General features: G+C 40.7%; 1 protein-coding gene across 3 annotated transcripts in view; it reads left to right on the top strand.

Moving 5' to 3' along the window:
• SEMA3D (semaphorin 3D) overlaps nucleotides 1–24431 on the top strand; it is a 352301-nt gene that overhangs the window by 245426 nt on the left and 82444 nt on the right. For all 3 annotated transcript variants that reach the window (XM_073619546.1, XM_073619544.1, XM_073619545.1), the window contains exons 9-11: nucleotides 14482–14596; nucleotides 16645–16714; nucleotides 21567–21711. In XM_073619546.1, the coding sequence (XP_073475647.1) occupies nucleotides 14482–14596; nucleotides 16645–16714; nucleotides 21567–21711 (330 nt within the window). The remainder of the gene's footprint in view (nucleotides 1–14481; nucleotides 14597–16644; nucleotides 16715–21566; nucleotides 21712–24431) is intronic.

Here is a 24431-nt window from a genome sequence, read left to right on the forward strand (position 1 = left end):
TTTCTTAATATTCATATCAGTCACTGCCCCCAGAGGAGCTTATACATTTACCTGTATCCAGGTCATACACATGAACATTAGGGTCAAGCGGGGCCAAATTAAGAGCATCACGGGCCTGGTGCTGAGGATTTTGGTGGGCCTTTTAATGGAAATAAATAAAATGAAAACGCAAACAGTTATCCAGTGCCCTCATGTACCACCTTCAGGGCTATAGCAAGCTCACCCTATATAGAAAATGTACTGTGCCCATCACTGTACATCACAGTGTGACTATATTGAACACATACAGCATATGCAGATGATATTTTATGCCAACCATACACATCCATTATGGATTATAGTGTGTATTCAAATTTATACATCAAACTGTGCTCACACTGTGCATCATACACAGACTACAGACAGTACACACATCACACAGAGGTCAGCATTGTCTCACCATATATTATGTGTATAGCTGCACATTCTATCAATACAGAGTCAGTATGTTGAAAAACTGGGATGCCAGGAATAGGCTATCCTGTGCCCACAGGTACCACCATCAGGTCTATGGCATGCTCACACTATATAGCAGCCAATGTACAGACCAGTGGGTGTGGCCAGATTGTGTTAATGGTGGGAGGGGCTTAAGGGGCATGCTTAAGCCCAGGTTCACACTGACTGCGGGTTAGAAATCGTCCGAGTTCAGCTGAACTCACACAATTTCATACCCGCATGTCAGTCTGATTTCGGGAGCGATTTCTGAGACATCTGTGCAGGAACTACTTTTGGGAATCGGTGTGGCATCGCAAAGTTGGTGTCGCACCATTCGGACGGCAGCATTCTGTGAATTGCACAGAGAGGGACTGACATTGTTCCTCTCTCTTCGTGGCACCAAAAATCGGAAGCGATGAGTATTGTGCCACTTCTGGCTTATGGTTAGCGACCAGTGAAGCAGATGATCAGCTGATCTGTGTGTGATCGGCTGCTTTGGAGGCCAGAGGAGAGATCTGGGTTCTAATACACCCCAGATCTCTCAATAAAGAGGACATGTCACGGCCTATGCCATCGCAAGGGATTTTGTTCATCCCTTGTGATAGCAATAATGTTGGTTTAAAAAGTGTAAAAAAGTTTTAAATAAAATAAACAATAAATTGCGCCCCCTCCCTCCATGCTTATGGGCAAATACAAATGCATACGTAAGTCCTGCATGCATGTGTAAACAGTAATCGCCCCACACGTGAGGTATCATTGCAAATGTCAGAGCGGGAGCAATACTTCTAGTGCCAGACCTCCTGTATAATTCTAATTGGGTAACCTGTAAAGACTTTTAAAGCGCCGCATATGGAAATTTTTAGGTACCATTGTTTAGCACTGTTCCACAGGCGTAGGCAATTTTAAAGCAGCACTGGGGTTGCCGGTTCAAATCCCAACTATGGCACTACCTGACTGGAGTGTACATGTTCTCCCTGTGCCTGTGTGGTTTTCCTCCGGGTATTACGGTTTCCTCCCACACCCCAAAGACATGCTGGGAGCTTTAATTGGATCCTGTTCAAATTAGTCCTAGTATGCGTATGGATGAATGTGAGTTAGGGACCTTAGATTGTAAAAATGAGGACAGGGACTGATGTGAAAGTATAATATACTGTAAAAGCGCTGCATAAATCGATAGTGCTATAGTACCTGTAATAAATAATAAAAAATAAATAAATAAAGCTTGACAAATTTGGTATCTATTTACTTGGTATAACATAATATTTTATATTTTACCAAAAATTGGGCATTATATCATTTTTATGTGCACTGAAATCTATTAAAGTGTTTTTTTCCTAAAAAAAGTTGCGTTTGAAAAACCGTTGCGCAAATATCATGTGACATATAAAATTGCAATACAAACCAATTTATTCTCTAGGGCCAATGCTTAAAAATGATATAATGTTTGGGTTTCTAAGTCGTTTTCTAGAAAAGAAAATGCTGACATGTATAGGAGAAGTGTCAGAATTGGCCTGGTAGGCAAATAGTTTAATTTCTACTAAGGCCTCATTCACATGAGGCGTACTAAAGTGTACATATGTGTGAAGGCCATTGTTTACATGCATGGGGATGCACAGGTGTTCCATACATCCCTGTGCAGGCAGTCCCATCCATGCCAATTGGGATGCAGTGGCTGCATGGGCACAGTCACTGCTTCTTATCTGACATCCATATGGGTGTAGGCGCACAGGGACATGCACCTGCACCCACATGGATGTCACATCGAGAGTAACGGCTGTACTGTCTATAAATGAATAGAAGTCTCTAAACAGAGGCTCCAATTAATTTACAAACTGAAGCACAGTAAACAGTTTACTATGCTTCAGTAATGAATGAAAACAGGAGCAATCGGAACAGATTGTTCACTGTTTTCATTTGGAAAGGGGCTAGTAAACATGGCATGTTTACCAGCCCCCCGCTCTCCATCTCCAGCAGCTGCACTGATTTTCCGTCCCAGCAGCCACTACAGCTGTTAGGAGGGGGAGGAGGGGAAGCTGGCCAGCAGCTGCAGGGAGGTGGGCGCAGGTCGGTACTGTGGTGGGGAGCCCAGTATAGGAAGTGCTGGAGCACCATGGAGAGAAGGGGATACTTTGATAGATTTGGATTCTCTGGCCTGAAGCTCCCCTGCAGTAGCTGAAGCCGTCCGGAGGGAAGCCGGCCAGCAGCACTGCAGGGAGGTGGCATGGGTCATCGGTAAGGGGGGTCAGTATGGGGGTCGGAGCAGTGGGGGGATCTATTATTGGAGGTAAATCCCCTGTAACTCCCCTGCAGCACTCCAAATCGGTGGAAAGGGCAAGGAGCTAACAGCTGCAGAGAAGTTACAGGGCATTAGTGGTGGAGGAAAGGAGGAGCAAAAGCAAGGAGGGGGATATCTGGAAGCACGGGTGGAGCAGCAGCAGCTCCTCCATGTCTACATTGTGTGTTAGATCTCAGTGGCCAGATGATACGCCACTGACTATGCCCACTATACACATCCTATGTAGTCTGTACACTGTGCCCACATGACATGCAGACTCCATGCAATATAAGTCACACACAGTCTATTCCCACAGTTCCCCATTAACAAACTTACACAGTCCAGGGGGGAAGGTGCCAGGTACAGACCTCCTATGCCCACACTCCTAGCACCCAGCAGATGGTTGTCTGATTAGCTGCACTGCATACTAATTCCATTGAGACAAGCCTTACCAGGTGTTACCCACCCTCATCCCCCCAGATGCACACATAAAGGGTACACAGCACAAAGTTGCATCCCTCCATCCCTTACTTGTGGCACAGGGTAGAGTGATGCAGCCCAGTACAGTGACAGCAGCCATATCCCAGGGTTCTTTTCCAGATGTCCCCTGTGTGCCTGGCTGGTCTCCGTTCTGCTATGTGTGAGGCTTACACAGGAATGAGGACCGCACACTGGAATCTATCACTGTGGCACTCAGTGGAGGGGGGGTGGGGCTTTGCGGCTTTAGTGCCTAGTACAAGGCTCCCCGCACAGCAGATGGAAGAGATCCCCCTGCACACATGGTATGGCCAGATATAGGCACAAGGTGGCTCTGGGAGGATCGAAGCCCGCATCGGGGACACGACTGTGATATGGTGGGCTGATGGGGCTGACAGGGGGCCTGTTCTTTTTGGGCAGCTGGGCTTAAAATAGGGTAGGGGAGCTGTAGCTGCAGCTCCAATAGCCCCTATGTTAATCCGGCCCTGGGGTCAAGTTTATGTGGAAGTTGAATTGCCTATTGATGATTGGGAGAAAGTTAGAGACCCTGGAGAAAACCCAAGCAAATACAAAAATAATGTACAAAGTCCATGTGGATAGTGGCTCTGGATAGAATTAAACCCAGGACCTCAGTGCTGCAATTTGTTACTTCAAAATTATGTATGTATGTACAATTGGAAGTGGTAGTAATTCATTAATATGGTTAATACTAGTATAAAGCTGAACTCCTGGAAAAACAAATATTGTCTAAATACAAGAGGCATATGCATTCTTACTTGAATCTTGGTGTCCTTTGTGTATTTTTAACAGATCTGTTTAGTAATTCAGCATCAAACTTTGCCTCTGTGCAGGGGCTTCTTGTAACACTGGTCACTGTTGCTCTTTCTCCTTGGTCAGAGTGACTGGCCTTGTATTCATTCCCTTCTAGTTTTCTGGTAGTGGACCCCCAACAGCTCTACTTTTTGCAAAATCTATTGTATGTGCAGTACAGTAATAACTGGGTTTGCAGCAGACATTTGGTGCACACAAAGCAGACTTATATCCTTACAATTTTTTCCAGAAAAAAAAAATATATATACTGTATATACAGTATATATACTTCAGCTATAGTTCAGCTTTTATTTGTGCACAATGTTTTTTAAATTCATAGGTAATTAATGACAACCGAGTCTCCCTGTCTTACTGTGACTAAAGAGCCTATTCTTTCCCATATCAAAGTTCTGCAGCTTGCAGAAAGCTGCATCTTTATATCTGAATTCAACAATGTTCCCTTTGTTCCACTTATCTCCTGTGCAAGGTGTAGGTTTGCAACATCCTCCACAATATGAATAGGCATGTCATATATTAAATTCCAAAAGTAATATTTATTGCTGTGATCATTTCAGAAAATACTTCTGGCTGCTTTGGGGAGTATAACATGATAAACTAAAGCAATAAAGAATAGTTTGTGAAATCCAAACAAAATAGCGGCTTATCATTGTAGTGTCTAAATTATATTAAAGTTGCCTTGACTTCCTTTCTGTAAGGTAGATTCAAGGACAGAATACAGTACCCATAATAATTATTCAAAAGACTTATAACATAGCATTCTGAAACTAAAAGGGAAGCAATGTTTTTTTTTTTTCCATTTCTTAATTATTTTATGCTATACTCACAGTTGATCCTTTTCTCTGTGTGTTTGCTTAAAGCGGTCTTAAAGCACATCAATACATGGCCAAGAAAGTCTGTTATGGGTCAGACATTCCAAAAATTGAACCATATTATTATACCGGATTCATATAGCGCCAACGGTTTGCGCGACACTTTACAACATGACTCGTATATTTGAAGATTACAATTTCTGAATGCTATGGAAAAGTTAATCTTTTAATGACAGCATTAACCCTTACATTTGCAGTGCACTGCTTTAGTTAATTGCCTTTGCAATCCCTTATATTTCTTCATTTTAGTAATTCAAAAATAACAGCATGGTACTTCCAAGATTTCTGTGTCAGTCACAAGGCTGATTAAATTATGCTGACAGCAAGGGTAATCTGTGCTTTTCAATATGAATGCTGAAGTTGAACTTACTCATATTTTCCCTGGTTCCTCCTTATCAACATGCTTATGACATTATTAAATAAAACCTGTCCATTTTGACTGCATAGCTTATTTTAGAACTAGTGATAGCTTCAATAAATCTATTTTCTTCTTTATGCAATGCAGACTAATCACGACTAGTGGGAAGGGCCAGAGAGCTGTACATAGCTTCCTGAAAATAGGAAGCTGTGGTAATGCCCAAGTGCACTGCTAAGCCTCCTTGATTGAGAATTGAATTGAAATCCATTGAATGAAAGGGTCAGTCAGGCTGGAGACAAAATGGCTAGACAATGCTGGACATCCTCCAGCTATGAAATGAGGCACAGTTCAGCTTTAAGGATAGGTAGAGATATTGTGTAAGTTCATAAAAATTATTTTCCCCTTCAGGGCTAGATTTCCTTTATTGGAGTCCATAGGCAGGCAGGCTAGGTTAAACCTAAAGTGAAGAGCAAGTAAGTGGTAAATAAACCTCTACTCCACTTAAACACCATTTCCTGTATTCTCGAGGAATAAGCCCTGCTTTGTGGGGGATAGGGGTATTTTTGAGAACCTTTCTAAAGCAATGCCACAGTGCTGATGTCTATGTGAGCTTGAACAAGTATGGCAGGGGAATACACACTCATGGCCCTTCAGGCATCGGAATGCTGTCTCATTAAACTCATTATAGGTTGGTATAATTCTGGATTGAGAGAAATCTTTTTTTTTTTTTAAACTAAACATCAGGCAGGAAACAAGCACTAAAAACTGAAAGCCAGATGTGTGCTTTTGCCCTGTAAGTTTTTTATTATATTATACAGCTTTGGCCGCTATTGTGTGCTCAAAAACATGTCAATTGTCCAACAAGTTCAGGGCACAACCAGCTGCCACTCTTCTCTCCCAATTAAGCCAGTACCAGCTTGTAGTACTGTTAATTCAACACTAATTACATGTTGCTTTCAGTGGAGGGTCCAGTCAGTAGAGCACCTGATCATGCCCTGCCCACAATCATTAATTGGCATCCATGCAAATAGTGCCTCTAGATGTGACAGCACTGTTGCTGTTCACCCACAGATCCACTCACTGATGTCAATACATTCCCAATGATTCATGGGAAATGTAGTTGTCTTTGACATCACATTGAATGTGATGTGCAGTTCCTCTCTGGAACTTTTTCCATATATCCCGCTATACCAAAAATCGTGGGTTCCCCCGGTGAGGTCACAAACAGCAAAAAATAAGAAAAAGTAAGATTTAGAATGTGCAAAGGGACAGGAAGCTATTACAGAAAAGTAAGCTTGATCCTAAAGTTGAACTTTAAAAATTGCTGTGAACACAGATTGTTACTATTGTAAGCCTAAAATATGTTGATGTAATTTTTCCATGTGTATGCCATTACAATATTATATTAAAACTGAGTATGCTTCTTTCTACTTTCTACTAGTATTTTTCATGCTGTATATTCATTAGATGGCTCCTTTAAAAAAAGCCTAACAAATAGATAATAAATTCTAAAATAATGCGTGCTGCCATCCCTTTGAGATACTAGCTGCCATGGGAGAATAGAGGCTGCTATAGCTGACTAGGGATGAGCCGAACACCCCTGGTTTGGTTTGCACCAGAACTTGCGAACAGACAAAAAATTTATGCGAACATGCAAACACCGTTAAAGTCTATGGGACACGAACGTGAAAAAGCAAAAGTGCTCATTTTAAAGGCTTATATGCAAGTTATTGCCATAAAAAGTGTTTGGGGACCAGGATACTGCCCCAGGGGACATGTATCAATGCAAAAGAATTTTTTGAAACAGACGTTTTTTCAGGAGCAGTGATTTTAAGAATGCTTAAAGTGAAACAATAAAAATGAAATATTTTTTTAAATATCGTGCCTGGGGGTCCCCTTAGTCTGCCTGTAATGTAGCACATTTTTCCCATGTTTAGAAAAGTACTGCTGCAAAATAATATTTCTAAAGGAAAAAATGTAATTTAAAATTGCTAAGGGCTCTTAATGTATTGCCAGATCCTGGCAAAAATAAATTAAAAAAACAGCGTGGGTTCCCCCCCCCCCCCCCGAGTCCATAACAGTCCCTTCCGGTCTGGTATGGATATTAAGGTGAACTCCATGCCAATTTTTTTTTTAAATGGCTTGGGGGTCCCCCCAAAATCCATACCAGACACAAAAGGGCCTTGTATGGACGGGGAGAACCCATGCCGTTTTTTTCTTAATTCTGTCATGGGGCTCCCATTAAACACTTCAATACACTATATTATATATTGTACACTGCACTATATACCCTGCATTGTATTATATATACTACACTGAGTGCACCATATACTCTGAACTGCAGTATATATATACTATATGGACTGCACTATATACTCTGAACTGCAGTATATACAGTGCTTTGCAAAAGTATTCACCCCCCTTGGCTTTTTACCTATTTTGTTACATTACAGCCTTTAGTTGAATGTTTTTTTTTTTTATCTGAATTATATGTGATGGATCAGAAGAATAGTCTAAGTTGGTGAAGTAAAATTAGAAAAATATATACATAAAACTATTTTTCATAAATAAAAAACTGATAATTGACATGTGCGTATTGTATGTATTTACCCCCTTTGTTATGAAGCCCATAAAAAGCTCTGGTGCAACAAATTAACTTCAGAAGTCAGATAATTAGTGAAATGATGTCCATCTGTGTGCACTCTAAGTGCCGGATGATCTGTCATTACATATACACACCTTTTTGAAAGGCCCCAGAGGCTGCAACACCTAAGCAAGAGGCACCACTAACCAAACACTGCCATGAAGACCAATGAATTCTCCAAACAAGTAAGGGACAATGTTGTTGAGAAATACAAGTCAGGGTTAGGTTATAAAAAAATATCCAAATCTTTAATGATCCCTAGCGGCACCATCAAATCTATCATAACCAAATGGAAAGAACATGGCACAACAGCAAACCTGCTAAGAGACGGCCAGACACCAAAACTCATGGACCGGGCAAGGAGGGCATTAATCAGAGAGGCAGCACAGAGACCTAAGGTAACCCTGTAGGAGCTGCAGTGTTCCACAGCAGAGACTGGAGTATCTGTACATAGGATGACAATAAGCTGTATGCTTCATAGAGTTGGGCTTTATGGCAGAGTGGCCAGAAGAAAGCCATTACTTTCAGAAAAAACAAAATTACACGTTTTGAGTCTGCGAAAAGGCATGTGGGAGACTCCCAAAATGTATGGAGGAAGGTGCTCTGGTCTGATGAGACAAAAATTTTACTTTTTAGCCATCAAAGAAAACGCTGGCGCAAACCCAACACATCACATCACCTAAAGTACACCATCCAGACAGTGAAACATGGTGGTGGCAGCATCATGCCGTGGGGATGTTTTTTAGCAGTCGGGACTGGGAAACTGGTCAGAGATGAGGGAAAGATGGATGGTGCTAAATACAGGGATATTCTTGAGCAAAACCCGTACCACTCTGTGTGTCATTTGAGGCTAGGATGGAGATTCACCTTCCAGCAGGACAATGACCCCAAACACACTGCAAAAGCAACACTTGATTGGTCTAAGGGGTCTAAATGTGTTGGAATGGCCTAGTCAAAGCCCAGACCTCAATCCAATACAAAACCTGTGGACAGACTTAAAGATTGCTGTTCACAAGCGCAAACTATCCAACTTGAAGGAGCTGGAGCAGCTTTGCAAGGAGGAATAGGCAAAAATCCCAGTGGTAAGATGTGGCAAGCTCATAGAGACTTATCCAAAGCTGTGATAGCCGCAAAAGGTGGCTCTACAAAGTATTAACTTTAGGGGTGTGAATACTTATGCAAATTGACTTTTCTGTTATTTTGTCCTATTTGTTGTTTGCTTCACAATAAAAAAATCTTCAAAGTTGTGGGCATGTTCTGTAAAGTAAATGATGCAAATCCTCAGACAATCCATGTTAATTCCAGGTTGTGAGGCAACAAAACACGAAAAATGCCAAGGGGGTGAATACTTTTGCAAGGCACTGTATAATATACGGACTGCACTATATACTCTACTGAAAAATTGGGCCTTAGGTGTTGGGGGTGCCAGAACACTGTAACCCCTCACAGTTACTCTTGTTGGGTGCAGGAATGGTCCCTGCTGTTAAATATTATTTTAGAGGCTGCTTGCCCTCTTTTAGTGGCCTGTGAGCGTCTGCCTCTCCTTGGAGACCTTCCTGACATGTTTTTTTTTTTTTTATAACACCGCACTACTCTGTATTATATACTTTGTACACCGCCTGAAGTGTATTTGAAATGGTACACACGGTATTATATACTGTGTACACCACCTGCACTGTATTAGAGACTGTACACCGCCAAATGCACTGTATATATAGGCTACCCTGAATGCAGAGTGGATAGATAGATAGATAGATAGATAGATAGATAGATAGATAGATAGATAGATAGATATCAAATACACTGCCACTAACTAACTAACCTGCCTGCCTAATCTAGCTCAATCTTTCCGTCCACTATAACGCACTATACAGGTGCGGTGTGGGCTGCATTAAATAGTGTGGGGCATGGACTTAGTCCCCCTGAGCCATGATTGGCCAAAATCATTTGGCCAATTATGGCTTTTGCTGAGTAGCGTGCTGTAATTGGCCAAAGCATTCAGGTCAGGTGTATGCTTTGGTCAATCATCATACAGCAATGCACTGCGGTCTTGCAGTGCATTATGGGGCGCTTGAATCTGCTGACCTTTGCTTTTAAAAATGTTAGTTATTAATTTTGGTTATATTACTGATTAATTGTTGCTGATCTCATTGTATCACATATTTATATATAACATAAGTTATTCTCTTGTCTATTGTTAATATTTAATAAAAAAAAAACTTATTGAAAAAAAATAGATACATAAAAATGTTAGTTACATAGCTGTTATGATTGTGCTTTGGCTTCAGTGCTTTTTGACTAGACCTGTAACAAGTATAGAGATAATTTGATGCTTTTCTGACACCCATTTGCAACATGTTTGTTATGAATCTGTCACTTAAAAATACTCTAATCAGGCAGCTAGGCAGACAGAAGGCCAACAATGAGAGTTCCGTACTTTTTTCAAGACAAGTTCACTTTAGGTAAAATCTATTACACATCTCATTACATTTCTACTGAGGGAAGGTGGCAGCAGGGTTTATACATGTTGTTTACCATGTCTAATATGCATATTTAAAATACATTACACTAGAATGGTGGGTAGTTAAAAATAGAGAAAGGACATATAAAATTGTAGTGTTGGTAACCTAAAGAAGTACTAAGTTGACTTTTTTTACTGTTGCATTTTCTATTTCAATGAGAAACACATTCCAGTAAAAAGTACTTGAATTATAGGCAGAGCAGTCTTTTGATAGTGTGATAGCAATGATATGCAAGGTAAATAGTGTATGTTTATATACTGTATAAAATATGCTTGCCTATAGTGATTCAGATTGAGATGCTTCACGTTCCTAAAGATGCATGCTTTCGAAAAAAATGTGATCATGAAGATAATTCATATGCTGTAGAACATGTTTTTATCACAGATGTTTGAATTTATGGTTGCTTTCATACTGTCATTCAAATACCAATAAATTACTTATTACGTCTTTAACTGCCAAGGTTTTTCCACTCTGTCCTTTTGTCTGGAATGAATAAAATCAATAAACATTGATGATAATATTGTGCTTTCTGCTATAAAATATTTATAGTAATCAGCTATCAGGGGTAAGGAAAAAACAATATTTTCTGAATTCTGCAATGTTAAATAAAGAATTTGCTGTAATGTATTTAGGTATAAAAAATAGGTACTTTGGCCTGAGTGATACTGAAATTTAAGCCACGTATGATAGAAAATATATTTCACAAAATACATTATAACATATGGCATAGTACATTATGTCCATAGGCGTGCGCACAGGGTGTGCCAGGTGTGCCTGGGCACACCCTACTCGCCTTGTGTGGTGCATATTCCCCCCTGTTTAGACCACTGATATTTCATCCACCAAAAAATTGTTACAAAATACAATAATTTATTTAAAAATAAAATAAAAGTAATGACACTGTCCACTACCCTACTGACACCATCAGTACATATACACATGCATATGTATTTGAGCTTTGGGGTGCACACCCTAATGCAAGAGGCTGCGCACACCTATGATTATGTCCCAAGGTGTGATGTGCTTTACAGACTTGTACAGAGTGGGAGGCTGGGAGGGATTTCCTACAGATGCAGGAAACCAGAGCCAAGTCACAAAAGAGAAAATGCTTAGACCTTCATTCACTTTAATTCTTATTCTGACAGATACAGTAGTTCTCTCTGTTTTGGTAAGTGGTAATTTGTAATAAACAGATTGACAGACTGAGCGCTGGCAGCAGCAGCCAGTTGCTTACATGTCAGCCACCTCTTTAAATGTGTTGGATGGACAAGATGGCAGGTCAGATGAGGATTTGGGGTGGCAAATTTGAATATTGGAAGATCAAAAATTATTGTCCACGTCTCTATAAGTGATGGTGTGCACCTTTCGATGAGGGTCTGGACATTTTCAACAATGGACTACAGGATGAGCTGGACAGATGGTGGTCTTGCTACAGGTTACATGGGGATAAATAAAGTATGGGGTCGACTAGAGGGGACATTGGGCATTGAGCCATACTTTATTCATGGTGGCAAATCTGAGCAACTTGCAAGGTGGATTTGGGAACATTTAAGGGCTGCAAGTGGGAATGAGATTAGCAGAATAGAAGTAAAGTTCTGTTGCAGTGAAAGGGGAGGCAGAGATGGTGTATGGCCGGCACAGTGGGTGTTCTAAAAAGAGGGTGCATCTTAACCTTCCCATCTGAGGGCAAGTGGGCTTAGCTGCAGGATGGAGCCCGAGCAGGCCAGCAATATGTTTTAGAGACTCTGGAGCTGAGTGCATATAGGTCTCAGGGGAGTCTAAGATGGCTGCAGTAGTGTTTTTAAATACTGAATTGTTTAATAAATCCCCAATATTTTCCCATAAAGTCATGGTTCAGTCTTTATTGGGGTACCAGTTGTGGAAAAGGAGAGCAATAGGCTATCCATACCTTATTAGTGAAGCATGAGTCTCAGTTTCAGATTGATGTGCTTGTACCTAAATTGGTGAACTGGTGAAGCCTTACATCATGTGTCCATATGGTATACCATTTGACTGCCATTCTGTCTCTGTTCCCATAGAACACTTGTATGTTTATAATTGGGAAATTGTATAAAAATAAGAAAGGAATAGTTGTGTAGGTCACAGTTGACTGCATGCAACAAAACAACAGCTGGATGTTCACACTGGATGCTAACAAAACACATGCCTTTCTCTTTTTTAGTTTGAATAAATATGTCCCATTGCAGGAGTTTAATAAATCTGTCATATTGCAGTACTCCCATTGCTGACAGAACAAAGAATTTGTCCAGTACATGTAGGTGTATGTTTAGTACTAACGAAAAGGACGGGAATCTTGTATAAGCTTGTACAACTGACATTGCCTTAGGTGTTTTAAAGGCCTGCTGTTTGGCATGAGGCATTCTCAGGTGCATAATTCTTAGAAGCCTAGAAAGTATTTGCACACTATTCAGCCACAAATATAATGACAACATACATGAAGTTGTTTTATAAAGGATTTGGATCATTAATTATTTTGAGTGATTAGAACAAATAAATGATTAACCAAGAAAAAAGGAAAATCTGGGGTATTTATGTCACAGCTTTAAAATATAAGTAGAGAGAGTACACTGTTAACATTATTCATATTTACATTTACTAGAAATATGTGGATCATTAATAAAATCATCATGTGATAAAATGATAAGCTGATGCATTTTGGGGTTACTTACTTCCAACGTTGAAACAATTACGTCTCCCATCTATATTCTAACTATAAAAATAAAAATAAAGTAGCTACCTGATTATCGTAATTCACTTTGCTATCGTCAGTTCAGTGCAAGATTAACTTTTATTAGGACTGAGCTGAGTTAAACATGATATGAGGAATCCAGCAGTTTGGCAAACAAATTGGGCTGATTTGAGCAATTCTCACCGACTTGCTTACACGGCAATGCTGCCCCACTGCTACTTCTATCACAAATAACAGCACCCAGCATTGCTGGAATTCAAAAACAGCAGCAGGGATCCCAGAAGATGTCATTGACCAATTATTGTTATGACCATATTTGTTCAATGATGTCACCCAGAATCCCTGGTAGCTTTGTTTACATTTCTGCAACACTGGGGAGCTGCTGTTTACAAGGGTAATAGTTCTATTACTGTGGCACTGAAAGGGGAGGCAGAGATGGCACACGCCTGGCACAGTGGGCTTCTAAAAAGAAGATGCGGATCAGCCTCCTAGGGGTAGCTGAGGGCAATTGGTCTCAGCTTCATACTGGAGCCCAAATGAACCACAAACTCTCATCATGATTAATGATTTACATCGCTGGACGACAAGATTGATGTGCGATTTACAGTACTTTAGGGAACTTTTTTATGCTGTTTTTTTTTTTTTTTTTTTGCATCCCCCCTGCAAAATATACTATTAATGTTGAGTGCATGTAGCTGGTATGGTTCAGGGATAGGAATGCCGCACAATGACTGACCGCTTTTCCAACCCAGCCAATTTTTTTTTGTATTGTCACTACTCCTTTAAAAAAAAAAAACAGAGGCGAATTTACAAAGACTGGAGCAGCCAGAATCGGGTGCATGGTAACCAATCACCTTCTAGCTTTTATTTTCAAAGTTTAACTGAACAAGCTGAAGCTAGAAGGTGATTGGTTACTATGCATAGCTGCTCCAAATTGTGTCCTCTCCAGTGTTAATAAATCCCTCCCAATGTGCCCACCTTCTTTATTATTAAAAAATTGGTTCCAAAATATTTCCTTAGTTAAACGTGTGTTTAAGTATTTGTAAATAGATTTTTTTATGGCTTTTAAATATTTGTAGAAATAACTTCTATGGAGTTGCCACTGCAAGGAATAGTTTTACAAATGCTGCTTTTGGCTTAACTGTATATTTATCCATAATAATGCAGCAAATGATGACAATTAAAGTCAATAATATTAAGCATAACAATCCTTGCTTGTAGCTCCAACATGCATCAACATTTTATGACTGTGTTAATAATTCTGTATACTTATCAAAAGGATAAGGTTTTCCACTATATTAAAATTTTACATTTCTTCTAGAATGATATTGGAGGGCAGCGCAGCTTAATAAATAAATGGACTACATTTCTAAAAGCACGTTTGGTGTGTTCCATTCCAGGACCAGACGGAGGGGACACATACTTTGATGAATTGCGTAAGTTGTTTGTAATCTCCCTCATCACTCATCTTTTGGAGATGTACATAAAGCATGTTAAATTTTGTCAGGTTGATCACCAGCTGTGATTGCTATATTCTGACAAGAATATACGGCTCATTGCTTAAGGAAAGAGTCTCCTAACATCACCTGGCTGATATAGTAAAGTGCCATGGCAACATACAGTAAATTGAAACAGATAAAAATGTGTTTACATCTGACAACACTCTTACGGTTCCACATCCAAAACATTTCAGCCAATGAGAATAATGACATTACAAGTACACTTTGGCACTTGACTCGTTTTACTGGCTAAAGCAGTCAACAGATATAATATTAAACTGGTTCTTGGAATACTTTTAAATATTGAATATTTAATCTGCTTATTTTTCACTGGTATTATAAAAAAAAATCTTGTTCTGAAATAAGTAAGTATACTGGCATACTGAAACAGCAAGCAGTAGATCTATCGTAATGCTTGGAACACTGCATTTTTGCAGATAACAGTCTTCACAATTAGCATCACCCCTAAACATATTAAAGAGCAAGCAAAGCAAGTAAGAGCTGTTAATACTATTTAGGAAATATATTGCAAGAGCTAAAGTTGCGTAATTTCATTCAGTTAAATCAAAGTGTTTGTTATGCCAACATGTCATATTCCTGATATGTGTCTGTTGTACCATGTACTTGTGTTAAATGTTAAAATGTATCCTGTTCTCTTTGAATTGCTTTCTTATGTCCCGGATTTTCCGACGGAAAATGTGTGATAGGACCTTGTTGTCGTAAATTCCAACCGTGTGTGGGCTCCATCACACATTTTCCATCGGAATTTCCGACACACAAAGTTTGAGAGCTTGCTATAAAATTTTCCGACAACAAAATCCGTTGTCGGAAATTCCGATCGTGTGTACACAAATCCGACGCACAAAGTGCCACGCATGCTCAGAATAAGTGAAGAGACGAAAGCTATTGGCTACTGCCCCGTTTATAGTCCCGACGTATGTGTTTTACATCACCGCGTTCAGAACGATCGGATTTTCCAACAACTTTATGTAACTGTGTGTATGCAAGACAAGTTTGAGTCAACATCCGTCGGAAAAAATCCATGGATTTTGTTGTCGGAATGTCCGATCAATGTCTGACCATGTGTACAGGGCATAAGTGTGAAATTTCTGGTGATTTTGCCAATCCCCCTGCTTTCTTATTTTATGACATGGAAGCACATCCAGTCCAGTCTGGTCAGTTTTCTGGCGGTGCTCGAAGCATAGCCTGTCTGTTCTCGAATGGCCAAGATGACACCCCTCGCAGTCTCCACTCCAGCTCTCTAAGCCCATGGCCCAAGCCCCTTATGTAGCTAAGAACAGATTGTGTGATCATGTATAAAAAAAGAAAAAATATATTTATGTATATGTATATATATATATTTATATAGAGATGAGTGCTGAGTGGACACATCACACTGTACAAGAGAGGGCAAGGGCCATACACTAGGTCTTTTGGGGAATGTAATAATAATAGTGACATGGCAAAACTAGAAATAGCACATTCAAGTTACATGTTTTTTGGGGATAAAGCGGTGCAGAGAGTGGTGCTGACATGGAAGGTGTGAAGGTGTTAGCTTCCATGCACTTACAATGCATTTACAGTGCAGATACTAACTTCAATTTGAGTTGAGTGGATTAAACCTTTGCTGGTCTACAAAGTATAGTGTATGACAGGTCCCATCATTCACTTCTGTTTAGAAACAGTTGATTTTGTATGTACACAGCTACAGTAATACAGTCGGTAAATGAGTTTATATTTCAGGATTTTATTATTACATTGTTTACTAAACAAGTAACAAAATCAACGTACACAATAAACACACTAATTATGTGTATGCTAAAATCTACTAGTTAATAGTATAATCACAATGGCTTAATGATAACCCCAACCACGACACTACCTGCATGGAGTTTGCCTAAAATACCTGTCTAACTAGTAGGAGATACATATACTGATGACACTATAAAACTAATATTATTTAATTCAAATTTTATCTTTTACAGAGGATATATTTGTACTGCCAACTAAAGATGAAAGGAACCCAGTTGTGTATGGAATTTTCACTACAACAAGGTATTGATTTGAATAATTGAATAATTGCATTTCAGGTTTAGTTGTAGATAAAGTAAAGCTGATTAGTAGAATCTATATTCCCCACTGCTCACAATCTGATTGATGCATGTATCAGCATTGTGCCATACTGTATGTGCAATGTGTAATTTGCTGTTGGACTACAATGATTATAAATTTGAAGTTTTAGAAAGCTCTACTAATTTATTGTTATTAGTATGGTCTTTGGTTATTTTAATCACATTGCTAACTGGTTTTAGATATGTGGTTATCTGGTTGTAAAAAGATACAAGTCCTTCAGATGTAATCGCTCTCAAACAAAGAGGCCTTGGGGGGATGGATATACCTTTCTAACCCCACAATGACAGACAGAACATTTCCCTTGATCAAAATATTTCCATTTTATCCTAAGGCAGCCCATAGATGATTTGAATATATTTCCTTCCATCATGGGTGGAAGGAAAGAAAATCGCTTGATTCCCCCATCAACACAGCCAGTGTTGATAGGAGAATGCCTCTCGCCCCCCCTCCCCCACTGGCAGAGCACATTGATTTATCCTATTTATACTATCAGCCTGCCCATACATGGGTTGAATCTCGGCTGGTCTCTGCTGACCCAGGTGAATTTCTATCCATGTATGGCCGGCTTTACTCTAGTCTGGGTTCTAACATTTGCAAGTAAAACCATTGTCCTTTTTAAATGCTGCTGTTACTCATCTCATGTGGTAGAATACGCCATAGTTAAAGTCACCTTTGTTCTATACACAACTATTGTCCCATTTTTTTCAAATGAGTACTGAGAAAGAAAGTTAATGTTACTTTTTTTACTGACACCTTTGTTTTAACATTCATAGATTTTTTTTTACTTTCCTACTCTGTGTTAATTATATTATATTATTTGTTCATTAAAGAAAACCAGTAAAAAAGGCAGCATAGAGACTGTTATGGGGCGTACACACGGTCGGACTTTTCACATGCACCAAACCAAACCATGGACCAAATCCGGCGGACAATCCGACCATGTGTGGTCTCCATCGGACTTCCGACGGACCGTTTCGGCCGGAAATCCGACGTACTTTAGATTTGAAACTTGCTTCAAATCTTACGTCGTAACTCCGCCGGACTCAGTTCCTGACGGAAAGCCCGTTCGTCTGTATGCTGGTCCGACGGACCAGATACGACGGAGGAGCAGGGTACTGCATCTCACGCTCGCTGCAATAGGAAAAACAAATTTTTCCATTGCGGCGAGCGCGGGGGGCATCCCAGGCCCTTAGGTCTGGTATGGAACTTTAAGGGGAACCCCCTAGCCGAAAAACCGGCATGGGGGTCCCCCCAAAATCCATACCAGACCCCGATCCGAGCACGCAGCCCGGCCGGTCAGGAAAGGGGGTGGGGACGAGCGAGCGCCCCCCCCTCCTGAACCGTACCAGGCTGCATGGCCTCAACATGGGGGGTGCTTTGGGGGGAGGGGGCGCCTTGCGGTGCCCCCCCACCACAAAGCACCTTGTCCCCATGTTGATGAGGACAAGGGCCTCTTCCCGACAACCCTGGCCGTTGGTTGTCGGGGTCTGCGGGCGGGGGGCTTATCGGAATCCGGAAGCCCCCTATAATACGAGGGCCCCCAGATCCCGGCCCCCCCACCCTATGTGAATGAGTATGGGGTACATGGTACCCCTACCCATTCACCTAGGGGAAAAAGTGTAAATAAAACACAACACAGGTTTTTAAAATATTTTATTAAACAGCTCTGGGGGGGATCTTGCTCCGGCTTCGGGGGTCCCTCTCCTCCCGGCGTCCGGTTGGTTCTTCGGCCGGCCCCTCCGCTGTCTTCAGGTAGCTCTATTGCCAGCGGAGGTCCGGACTTCTTGTCTTCTCTTCTCCAGATGTTGACATGACGCTCTCTCCGGCCTCTTCTCCCGGTGTTCCAGGTCTTCGGCCGGCCCCTCCGCTGTCTTCAGGTAGCTCTATTGCCAGCGGAGGTCCGGGCTTCTGGGCTTCTGGGCTTCTCTTCTCTTCCCCAGATGTTGACACGACGCTCTCTCCGGCTGGACTGGTCTCTGAGGGCTCCGTTGTGACTTATATAGGCGGAGATCCTGCCCCATATGATGTCACAGAGTCACAGTCACAGATGTCACAGAGAAGAGAAGCCCAGAAGCCCAGAAGCCCGGACCTCCACTGGCAATAGAGCTACCTGAAGACAGCAGAGGGGCCGGCCGAAGAACCAACCGGACGCCGGGAGAAGAGGGACCCCCGAAGCCGGAGCAAGATCCCCCCCAGAGCTGTTTAATAAAATATTTTAAAAACCTGTGTTGTGTTTTATTATTTACACTTTTTCCCCTAGGTGAATGGGTAGGGGTACCATGTACCCCATACTCATTCACATAGGGTGGGGGGGCCGGGATCTGGGGGCCCTCGTATTATAGGGGGCTTCCGGATTCCGATAAGCCCCCCGCCCGCAGACCCCGACAACCAACAGCCAGGGTTGTCGGGAAGAGGCCCTTGTCCTCATCAACATGGGGACAAGGTGCTTTGTGGTGGGGGGGCACCGCAAGGCGCCCTCTCCCCCAAAGCACCCCCCATGTTGAGGGCATGCGGCCTGGTATGGTTCAGGAGGGGGGGCGCTCGCTCGTCCCCACCCCCTTTCCTGACCGGCCGGGCTGCGTGCTCGGATCGGGGTCTGGTATGGATTTTGGGGGGGACCCCACGCCGGTTTTTCGGCGTAGGGGGTTCCCCTTAAAGTTCAATACCAGACCTAAGGGCCTGGGATGCCTGCGACGGGGCTCGCAAGGTTTCAATCTCGCCAAAAAAAGCGGCGAGATTGAATTCCTTTTCTAGTCCCGTCGTACCCGAGTCACGTTCAAAATGAACGGACTTGTCCGTGTGTGGGAAAGTCCGTTCATTCTGAAAGTTCGGCGGAAGTCCGTCGGGAAGACCAGATTCCGGAAAGTCCGGCCGTGTGTAGGCAAGTCTGGCCGTTCAGAAAGTCCGGCGGTAGTCCGCCGGAAGTCTGGCGGCAAGTACGTCGGACCTAGCTTTCCAGAAAGTCCGACCGTGTGTACGCCCCATTATTGCTGGATTTATGCTGAAAATACTAGTTCCCTAGGTGTTATGCTGATTTGAAGATTTTCTTTTTAGTTGGGACATGTATGATGGTCCTCATTTCACTCCGACTTTCTAATGCATGTTTGTTCCAAATAAATAATTTAATATAAAATCAGAGACAAATAGGAAATCATTGCGATTCTGTCCACAATCCCGAATCATGGCAAATCGCAGGATGTTCTTGTGATCACTTCACTTCCAATGGCACCCCAATCGTGGCACATTTTTGCCACAATTGATGCCCAACAAATTGCGGTAAAATCACGCAAACAGAATCGCGAGTTTCTGAACTTCTTTTGGGCGACAGGCATGCTGCAATATTGGTTGCGTGATTTTACTGCGATTCGTTGGGCGACAATCACAGCAAAATCGTGCCACTATTGGGGTGTCTTTGGAAATGACGGGGATTGCAGGGGGTGTCCCCATATTTACCATGATTCGGGATAGTGGGCAGAATTGCGGCGATTCTGCCAGCGATCCAGGATGCCTAGATGGAAACGGAGCCTTAATGTAGTTATTAAGCCAAGACATTTTTATCATAATGCATTCCATACATTAGAGTATACCTAAAGGCCTAAACTTTTTTTGTTGTTGTTTTGGATAGAGTGGAGAGGGATAACAACACTTGTCAGTCTTTATTGCTGTCTGGTATTTCATTAGGGAGATTCAGCCTCTCTATTTGTTCTGTTTACCATTATCATTGAAAGTAAAAGTTAAAGAAAATCCCACATTTTTGGTTTTCCCCAGAAAAGTATTAGCAGGGAAATCTTCCAATGGGGACACTAATTCTGATGATCTGGAGGCCACAAGGGATTCCCTTGATTTGCCAAAATCTCTCACACACTATCTATTCAGCTTTGCTAAACTTGATGAGATGGAGCAGCAGTCATTATGCTTATGACTGATCTCAGACTTCAGGCTAAGAGAATTTGGAGGAAAGTCAGATGAGACATAAGTTTTAGTTTAAATCATCTTGCTCTGAATAGATAACATCTATTAGTTTCTCTTACTGGAGAAATCACTTGACCTTCTTAGATCATTTTAGTTTATTTCATTTCATTAAGAATTCCCCTACCTAGGCAGCCCATCATAGCTTAAACATGAACTAAAAAACTTTTGACAGCTTTGCTGTCTTTTTCTAAATGTTACAGTAGTTATGGTTTTGTGATTTTGCCCATAGTTCATTTACAATACTCAGAACTACAGCAAAAGCAAATGACTTCCAGACTTCCAAAATAGTCTAAAGAAAGATGTAATTCAGTCTAATACCCACCTATTTATTTTTCACCTGACCTTTAAATAACAGTAATCTGAATATTCTCAGCACATAACCTATTAGGCTTATGTGATGTGTAGGCCAAAAAAATGTAGTACTTTTCTGAGTCAATATATATAAATAAGTCACTTAACTTAATTAAGGTAGATAAAAAATGTGGCTTAAAACTTTTCATTCCATATGTCTTCTTCAGTTTAAATGAGCATAAACCAAGTGACTTTGTTATTCCATTATGTTATTTTGGTGAGATATATGACTGGGCTAACTATACATTACTGAACAAACCTTTGTTTCCAATTTTTTCTAATACTGTGGAAGATTAATTTTATAAGATATCATTATCATTTTGTCTTTGTTAGGAATGTTTTTATTAACCACAGAACCATACAACACCAGTGGTTAGAGCTATTGTTTAACTGTTGTGTAATACTTTTATTGCTCTCAACATCTGGAACATCTTTTACATTTCCTTTTTAGCTCTATATTTAAAGCATCTGCTGTATGTGTATATAGCATGGCAGATATCAGGGGAGTTTTTAATGGTCCCTATGCCCATAAAGAAAGTCCTGATCACAAATGGGTACAGTATGATGGAAGGATTCCTTATCCTCGTCCCGGTACGGTATGTATCTTTTTTTTCTTCTTCTTTGTAAGGTAACTTCATTCAGCTGTTTTGCATTCCAATTGAAACTATGTTAATATCACTCATCTCTACTTGACCTAGTTTAACTTACATGAAAATTTGGAAAGCGTTGCCCTAAAATGCAAGATGAGCAAATATTGAATAACCTGCTTCCACTGATTTGATGGTCAGAATTCTCGAGGTTTTGATCCACTCAGCCACCATTTTGATGATCTTTTTTTCCAGTCTGTCTGGCCACAAATATCTGGGTCCTCTGCTATGTTTCTATCATAACATGAAACCAGATACATGTTTCATTAAGGGTGCCTAGAAGAAGGGCTCCTCTTTTAAAACAGCTGATGTTAACATTGTGACTGAGAATTTGTTAATAAAAAGAGTTATTATAAAAGTAAAAAGCGATGAATCATGATGAATTGGCCTGAAACTGATTTAACCTCCCCACACTCTATCCAAAATAAAAATAAAAACTTTTAGATAGAATATGTCTTTAATTTACTTAATTCATTTAGTGTCCAATCTCTGTAGTTCAAAAGATATTGACTGTTATTTAACATTTTAGATTGACAAAAAAGAAAAATGCCAATTGCAGATTAATATACCAGAACAGAGATACATTTGTAATCATCAGACAACCTTAGCTGACCTACTAAGGTGTCCCATTACTATACCCAAAAAATTGATTGCCTTTTTCTGTGTCTATAACTTAAAGTAATGTCCATTTATATTACTAGTCTTTTTTTGTCTGAATTCTTCCTACACATAATATATTTTTAATTGCTATATTATTTTACTCTACAGCAAAGGTTAAAAAAATGATGTCTGATACAATTTGAACAACTGAGTTCAAAATGGACACAAAAATGCAAACTCTGCATAAAAGCAAAACTTGTCATCTTTTTTTTCAGGATAACAAATATATATTTCAGCAATATATTTCAGCATTACTGAGATTTCTATGAAAAATAAACTAAAGCAAGCACTATATTCCTTGGTATTGCTTTTCATTCATAGTACCTTATTAATACACAGAACATTTAGGAATTGGCAGCTTATATGTCAGAGCTTAAATTGAGGAAAGTTGCATTTGGCAGTTGAAACACAGAAGTCTGTGTTAAACCATAAAGGGGAAGTTTTGTCAGTTTTTTAAATTTCCTTTATTTTTGTAATTCACTTTACCTAGGATGCCATCCAGATATCAAAGCTAATTTTTTAAATATCTGGTTTAGTCATCTATGTTAATTTATCACAGCATGAATCTGAAAGTGTAATTGGCATACAGAATTTTGTTGAATCACCTTACAATAGAGATCAGTATGTGGTTGTAATTGTTTATTTTTATTTAATATCTAAATATTTAACAGAGATGGAGGTTATCGCTAGTAAATAAATTGTTCTATAGCAAAGGACTAGAAAGGGTAATTAGAACTATGTTGCTCAAAACCAGAAATGTGCATTATTGAACCCCAGTGTCACCCATGAAACATCACAATTTTTATTTAAACTAGAACTATACTTGACTTGAGACTGAAAAGCTCTTTCATCAAACAGTACAAATGCATACCGGTATTCAGTGTTCTCCAAAAAGCTTGTCCTGATCATCTAGGTCAATAAAGCCTTTTGCGAACACTGGATGCTGATATGTAGTGCTGTTTGAGAAAATAACTTTTCAAGGAAACATGTCAGAAAAAAAACTCAAAGCTGCTGCTATTCAATAATTAGTAAAAGTTGCTGCAGCTTGGAGTTTCTTTTTTTCTGCATGATTTGCCAACATTTAAAGCAGAGTCCCATCCAAAAGTGGAACTTCCGCTTTAAGCACTCCTTGCCCCCTTACATGCCACATTAGGCATTGTATTTTTTTGGGGGGGAGCAGGTACATAGTTTTGACAGGTACCCAGCTCCCACTTCTGCTCTCACTGCCTCACTACTTAGGCGACTCCTCCTCTCCCCCTCCCTGCAATCTTCTGGGACACGTCAGCAGAGGAGAGGTAGAGGAACGAGGCTTCGGGCGGCCGCATCGCTGGACTGTGGGACAGGTGTCTATTTATTAAAAGTCAGCAGCTACACTTTTTGTAGCTGCTGACTTTTAATAAACTTAAAAATGACTGGAACACCGCTTTAAAGGGTTTGTAAACCCTCGTGTTTTTTTCACCTTACTGCATCCAATGCAGTAAGGTGAAAAAACACCTGGTAGTGACCCCCCAGCCCCCCTGAGCCCCGCATTTTCCTCGGCGAGGACGCGCTGTCCCTCTCTCCATGGGGTCCTGGCTCTTGATTGGATAGATTGATAGCAGCGCAGCCATTGGGTCCCACTGCTGTCAATCAAATCCAATGGTACGAGCACCTGGGGGCAGGGCCAAGTCTGGCATTCATGTCTATAGGTGCAAATGCTGGACTTGGGAGCACATCTGCAAGGTAGCCCCCCGGGAGAGTGAATCTCCTAGGGGGTTATCTGATGCAGGGAGGAGCCGTGAGAGCCGCTGAGGGACCCCAGAAATGGATGATTGTTGCCACACTGTGCAAAACGAGCTGCACAGTGGAGGTAAGTATGATATGTTTGTTATTTTAAAAAAAATTAAAAAACGAGCCTTTACAATCACTTTGAGGCGTCTCATTGACTTGAACCTGAGTTAACCTTACATGTTGTAAACTCCAAACAGCTATGGAAAGCAGACACCTAAAAGTTTTTGCATTTATTCATG

This window comes from Aquarana catesbeiana, linkage group LG03 (assembly GCF_042186555.1).
Source record: "Aquarana catesbeiana isolate 2022-GZ linkage group LG03, ASM4218655v1, whole genome shotgun sequence".
Taxonomy (NCBI): Eukaryota; Metazoa; Chordata; class Amphibia; order Anura; family Ranidae; genus Aquarana; species Aquarana catesbeiana.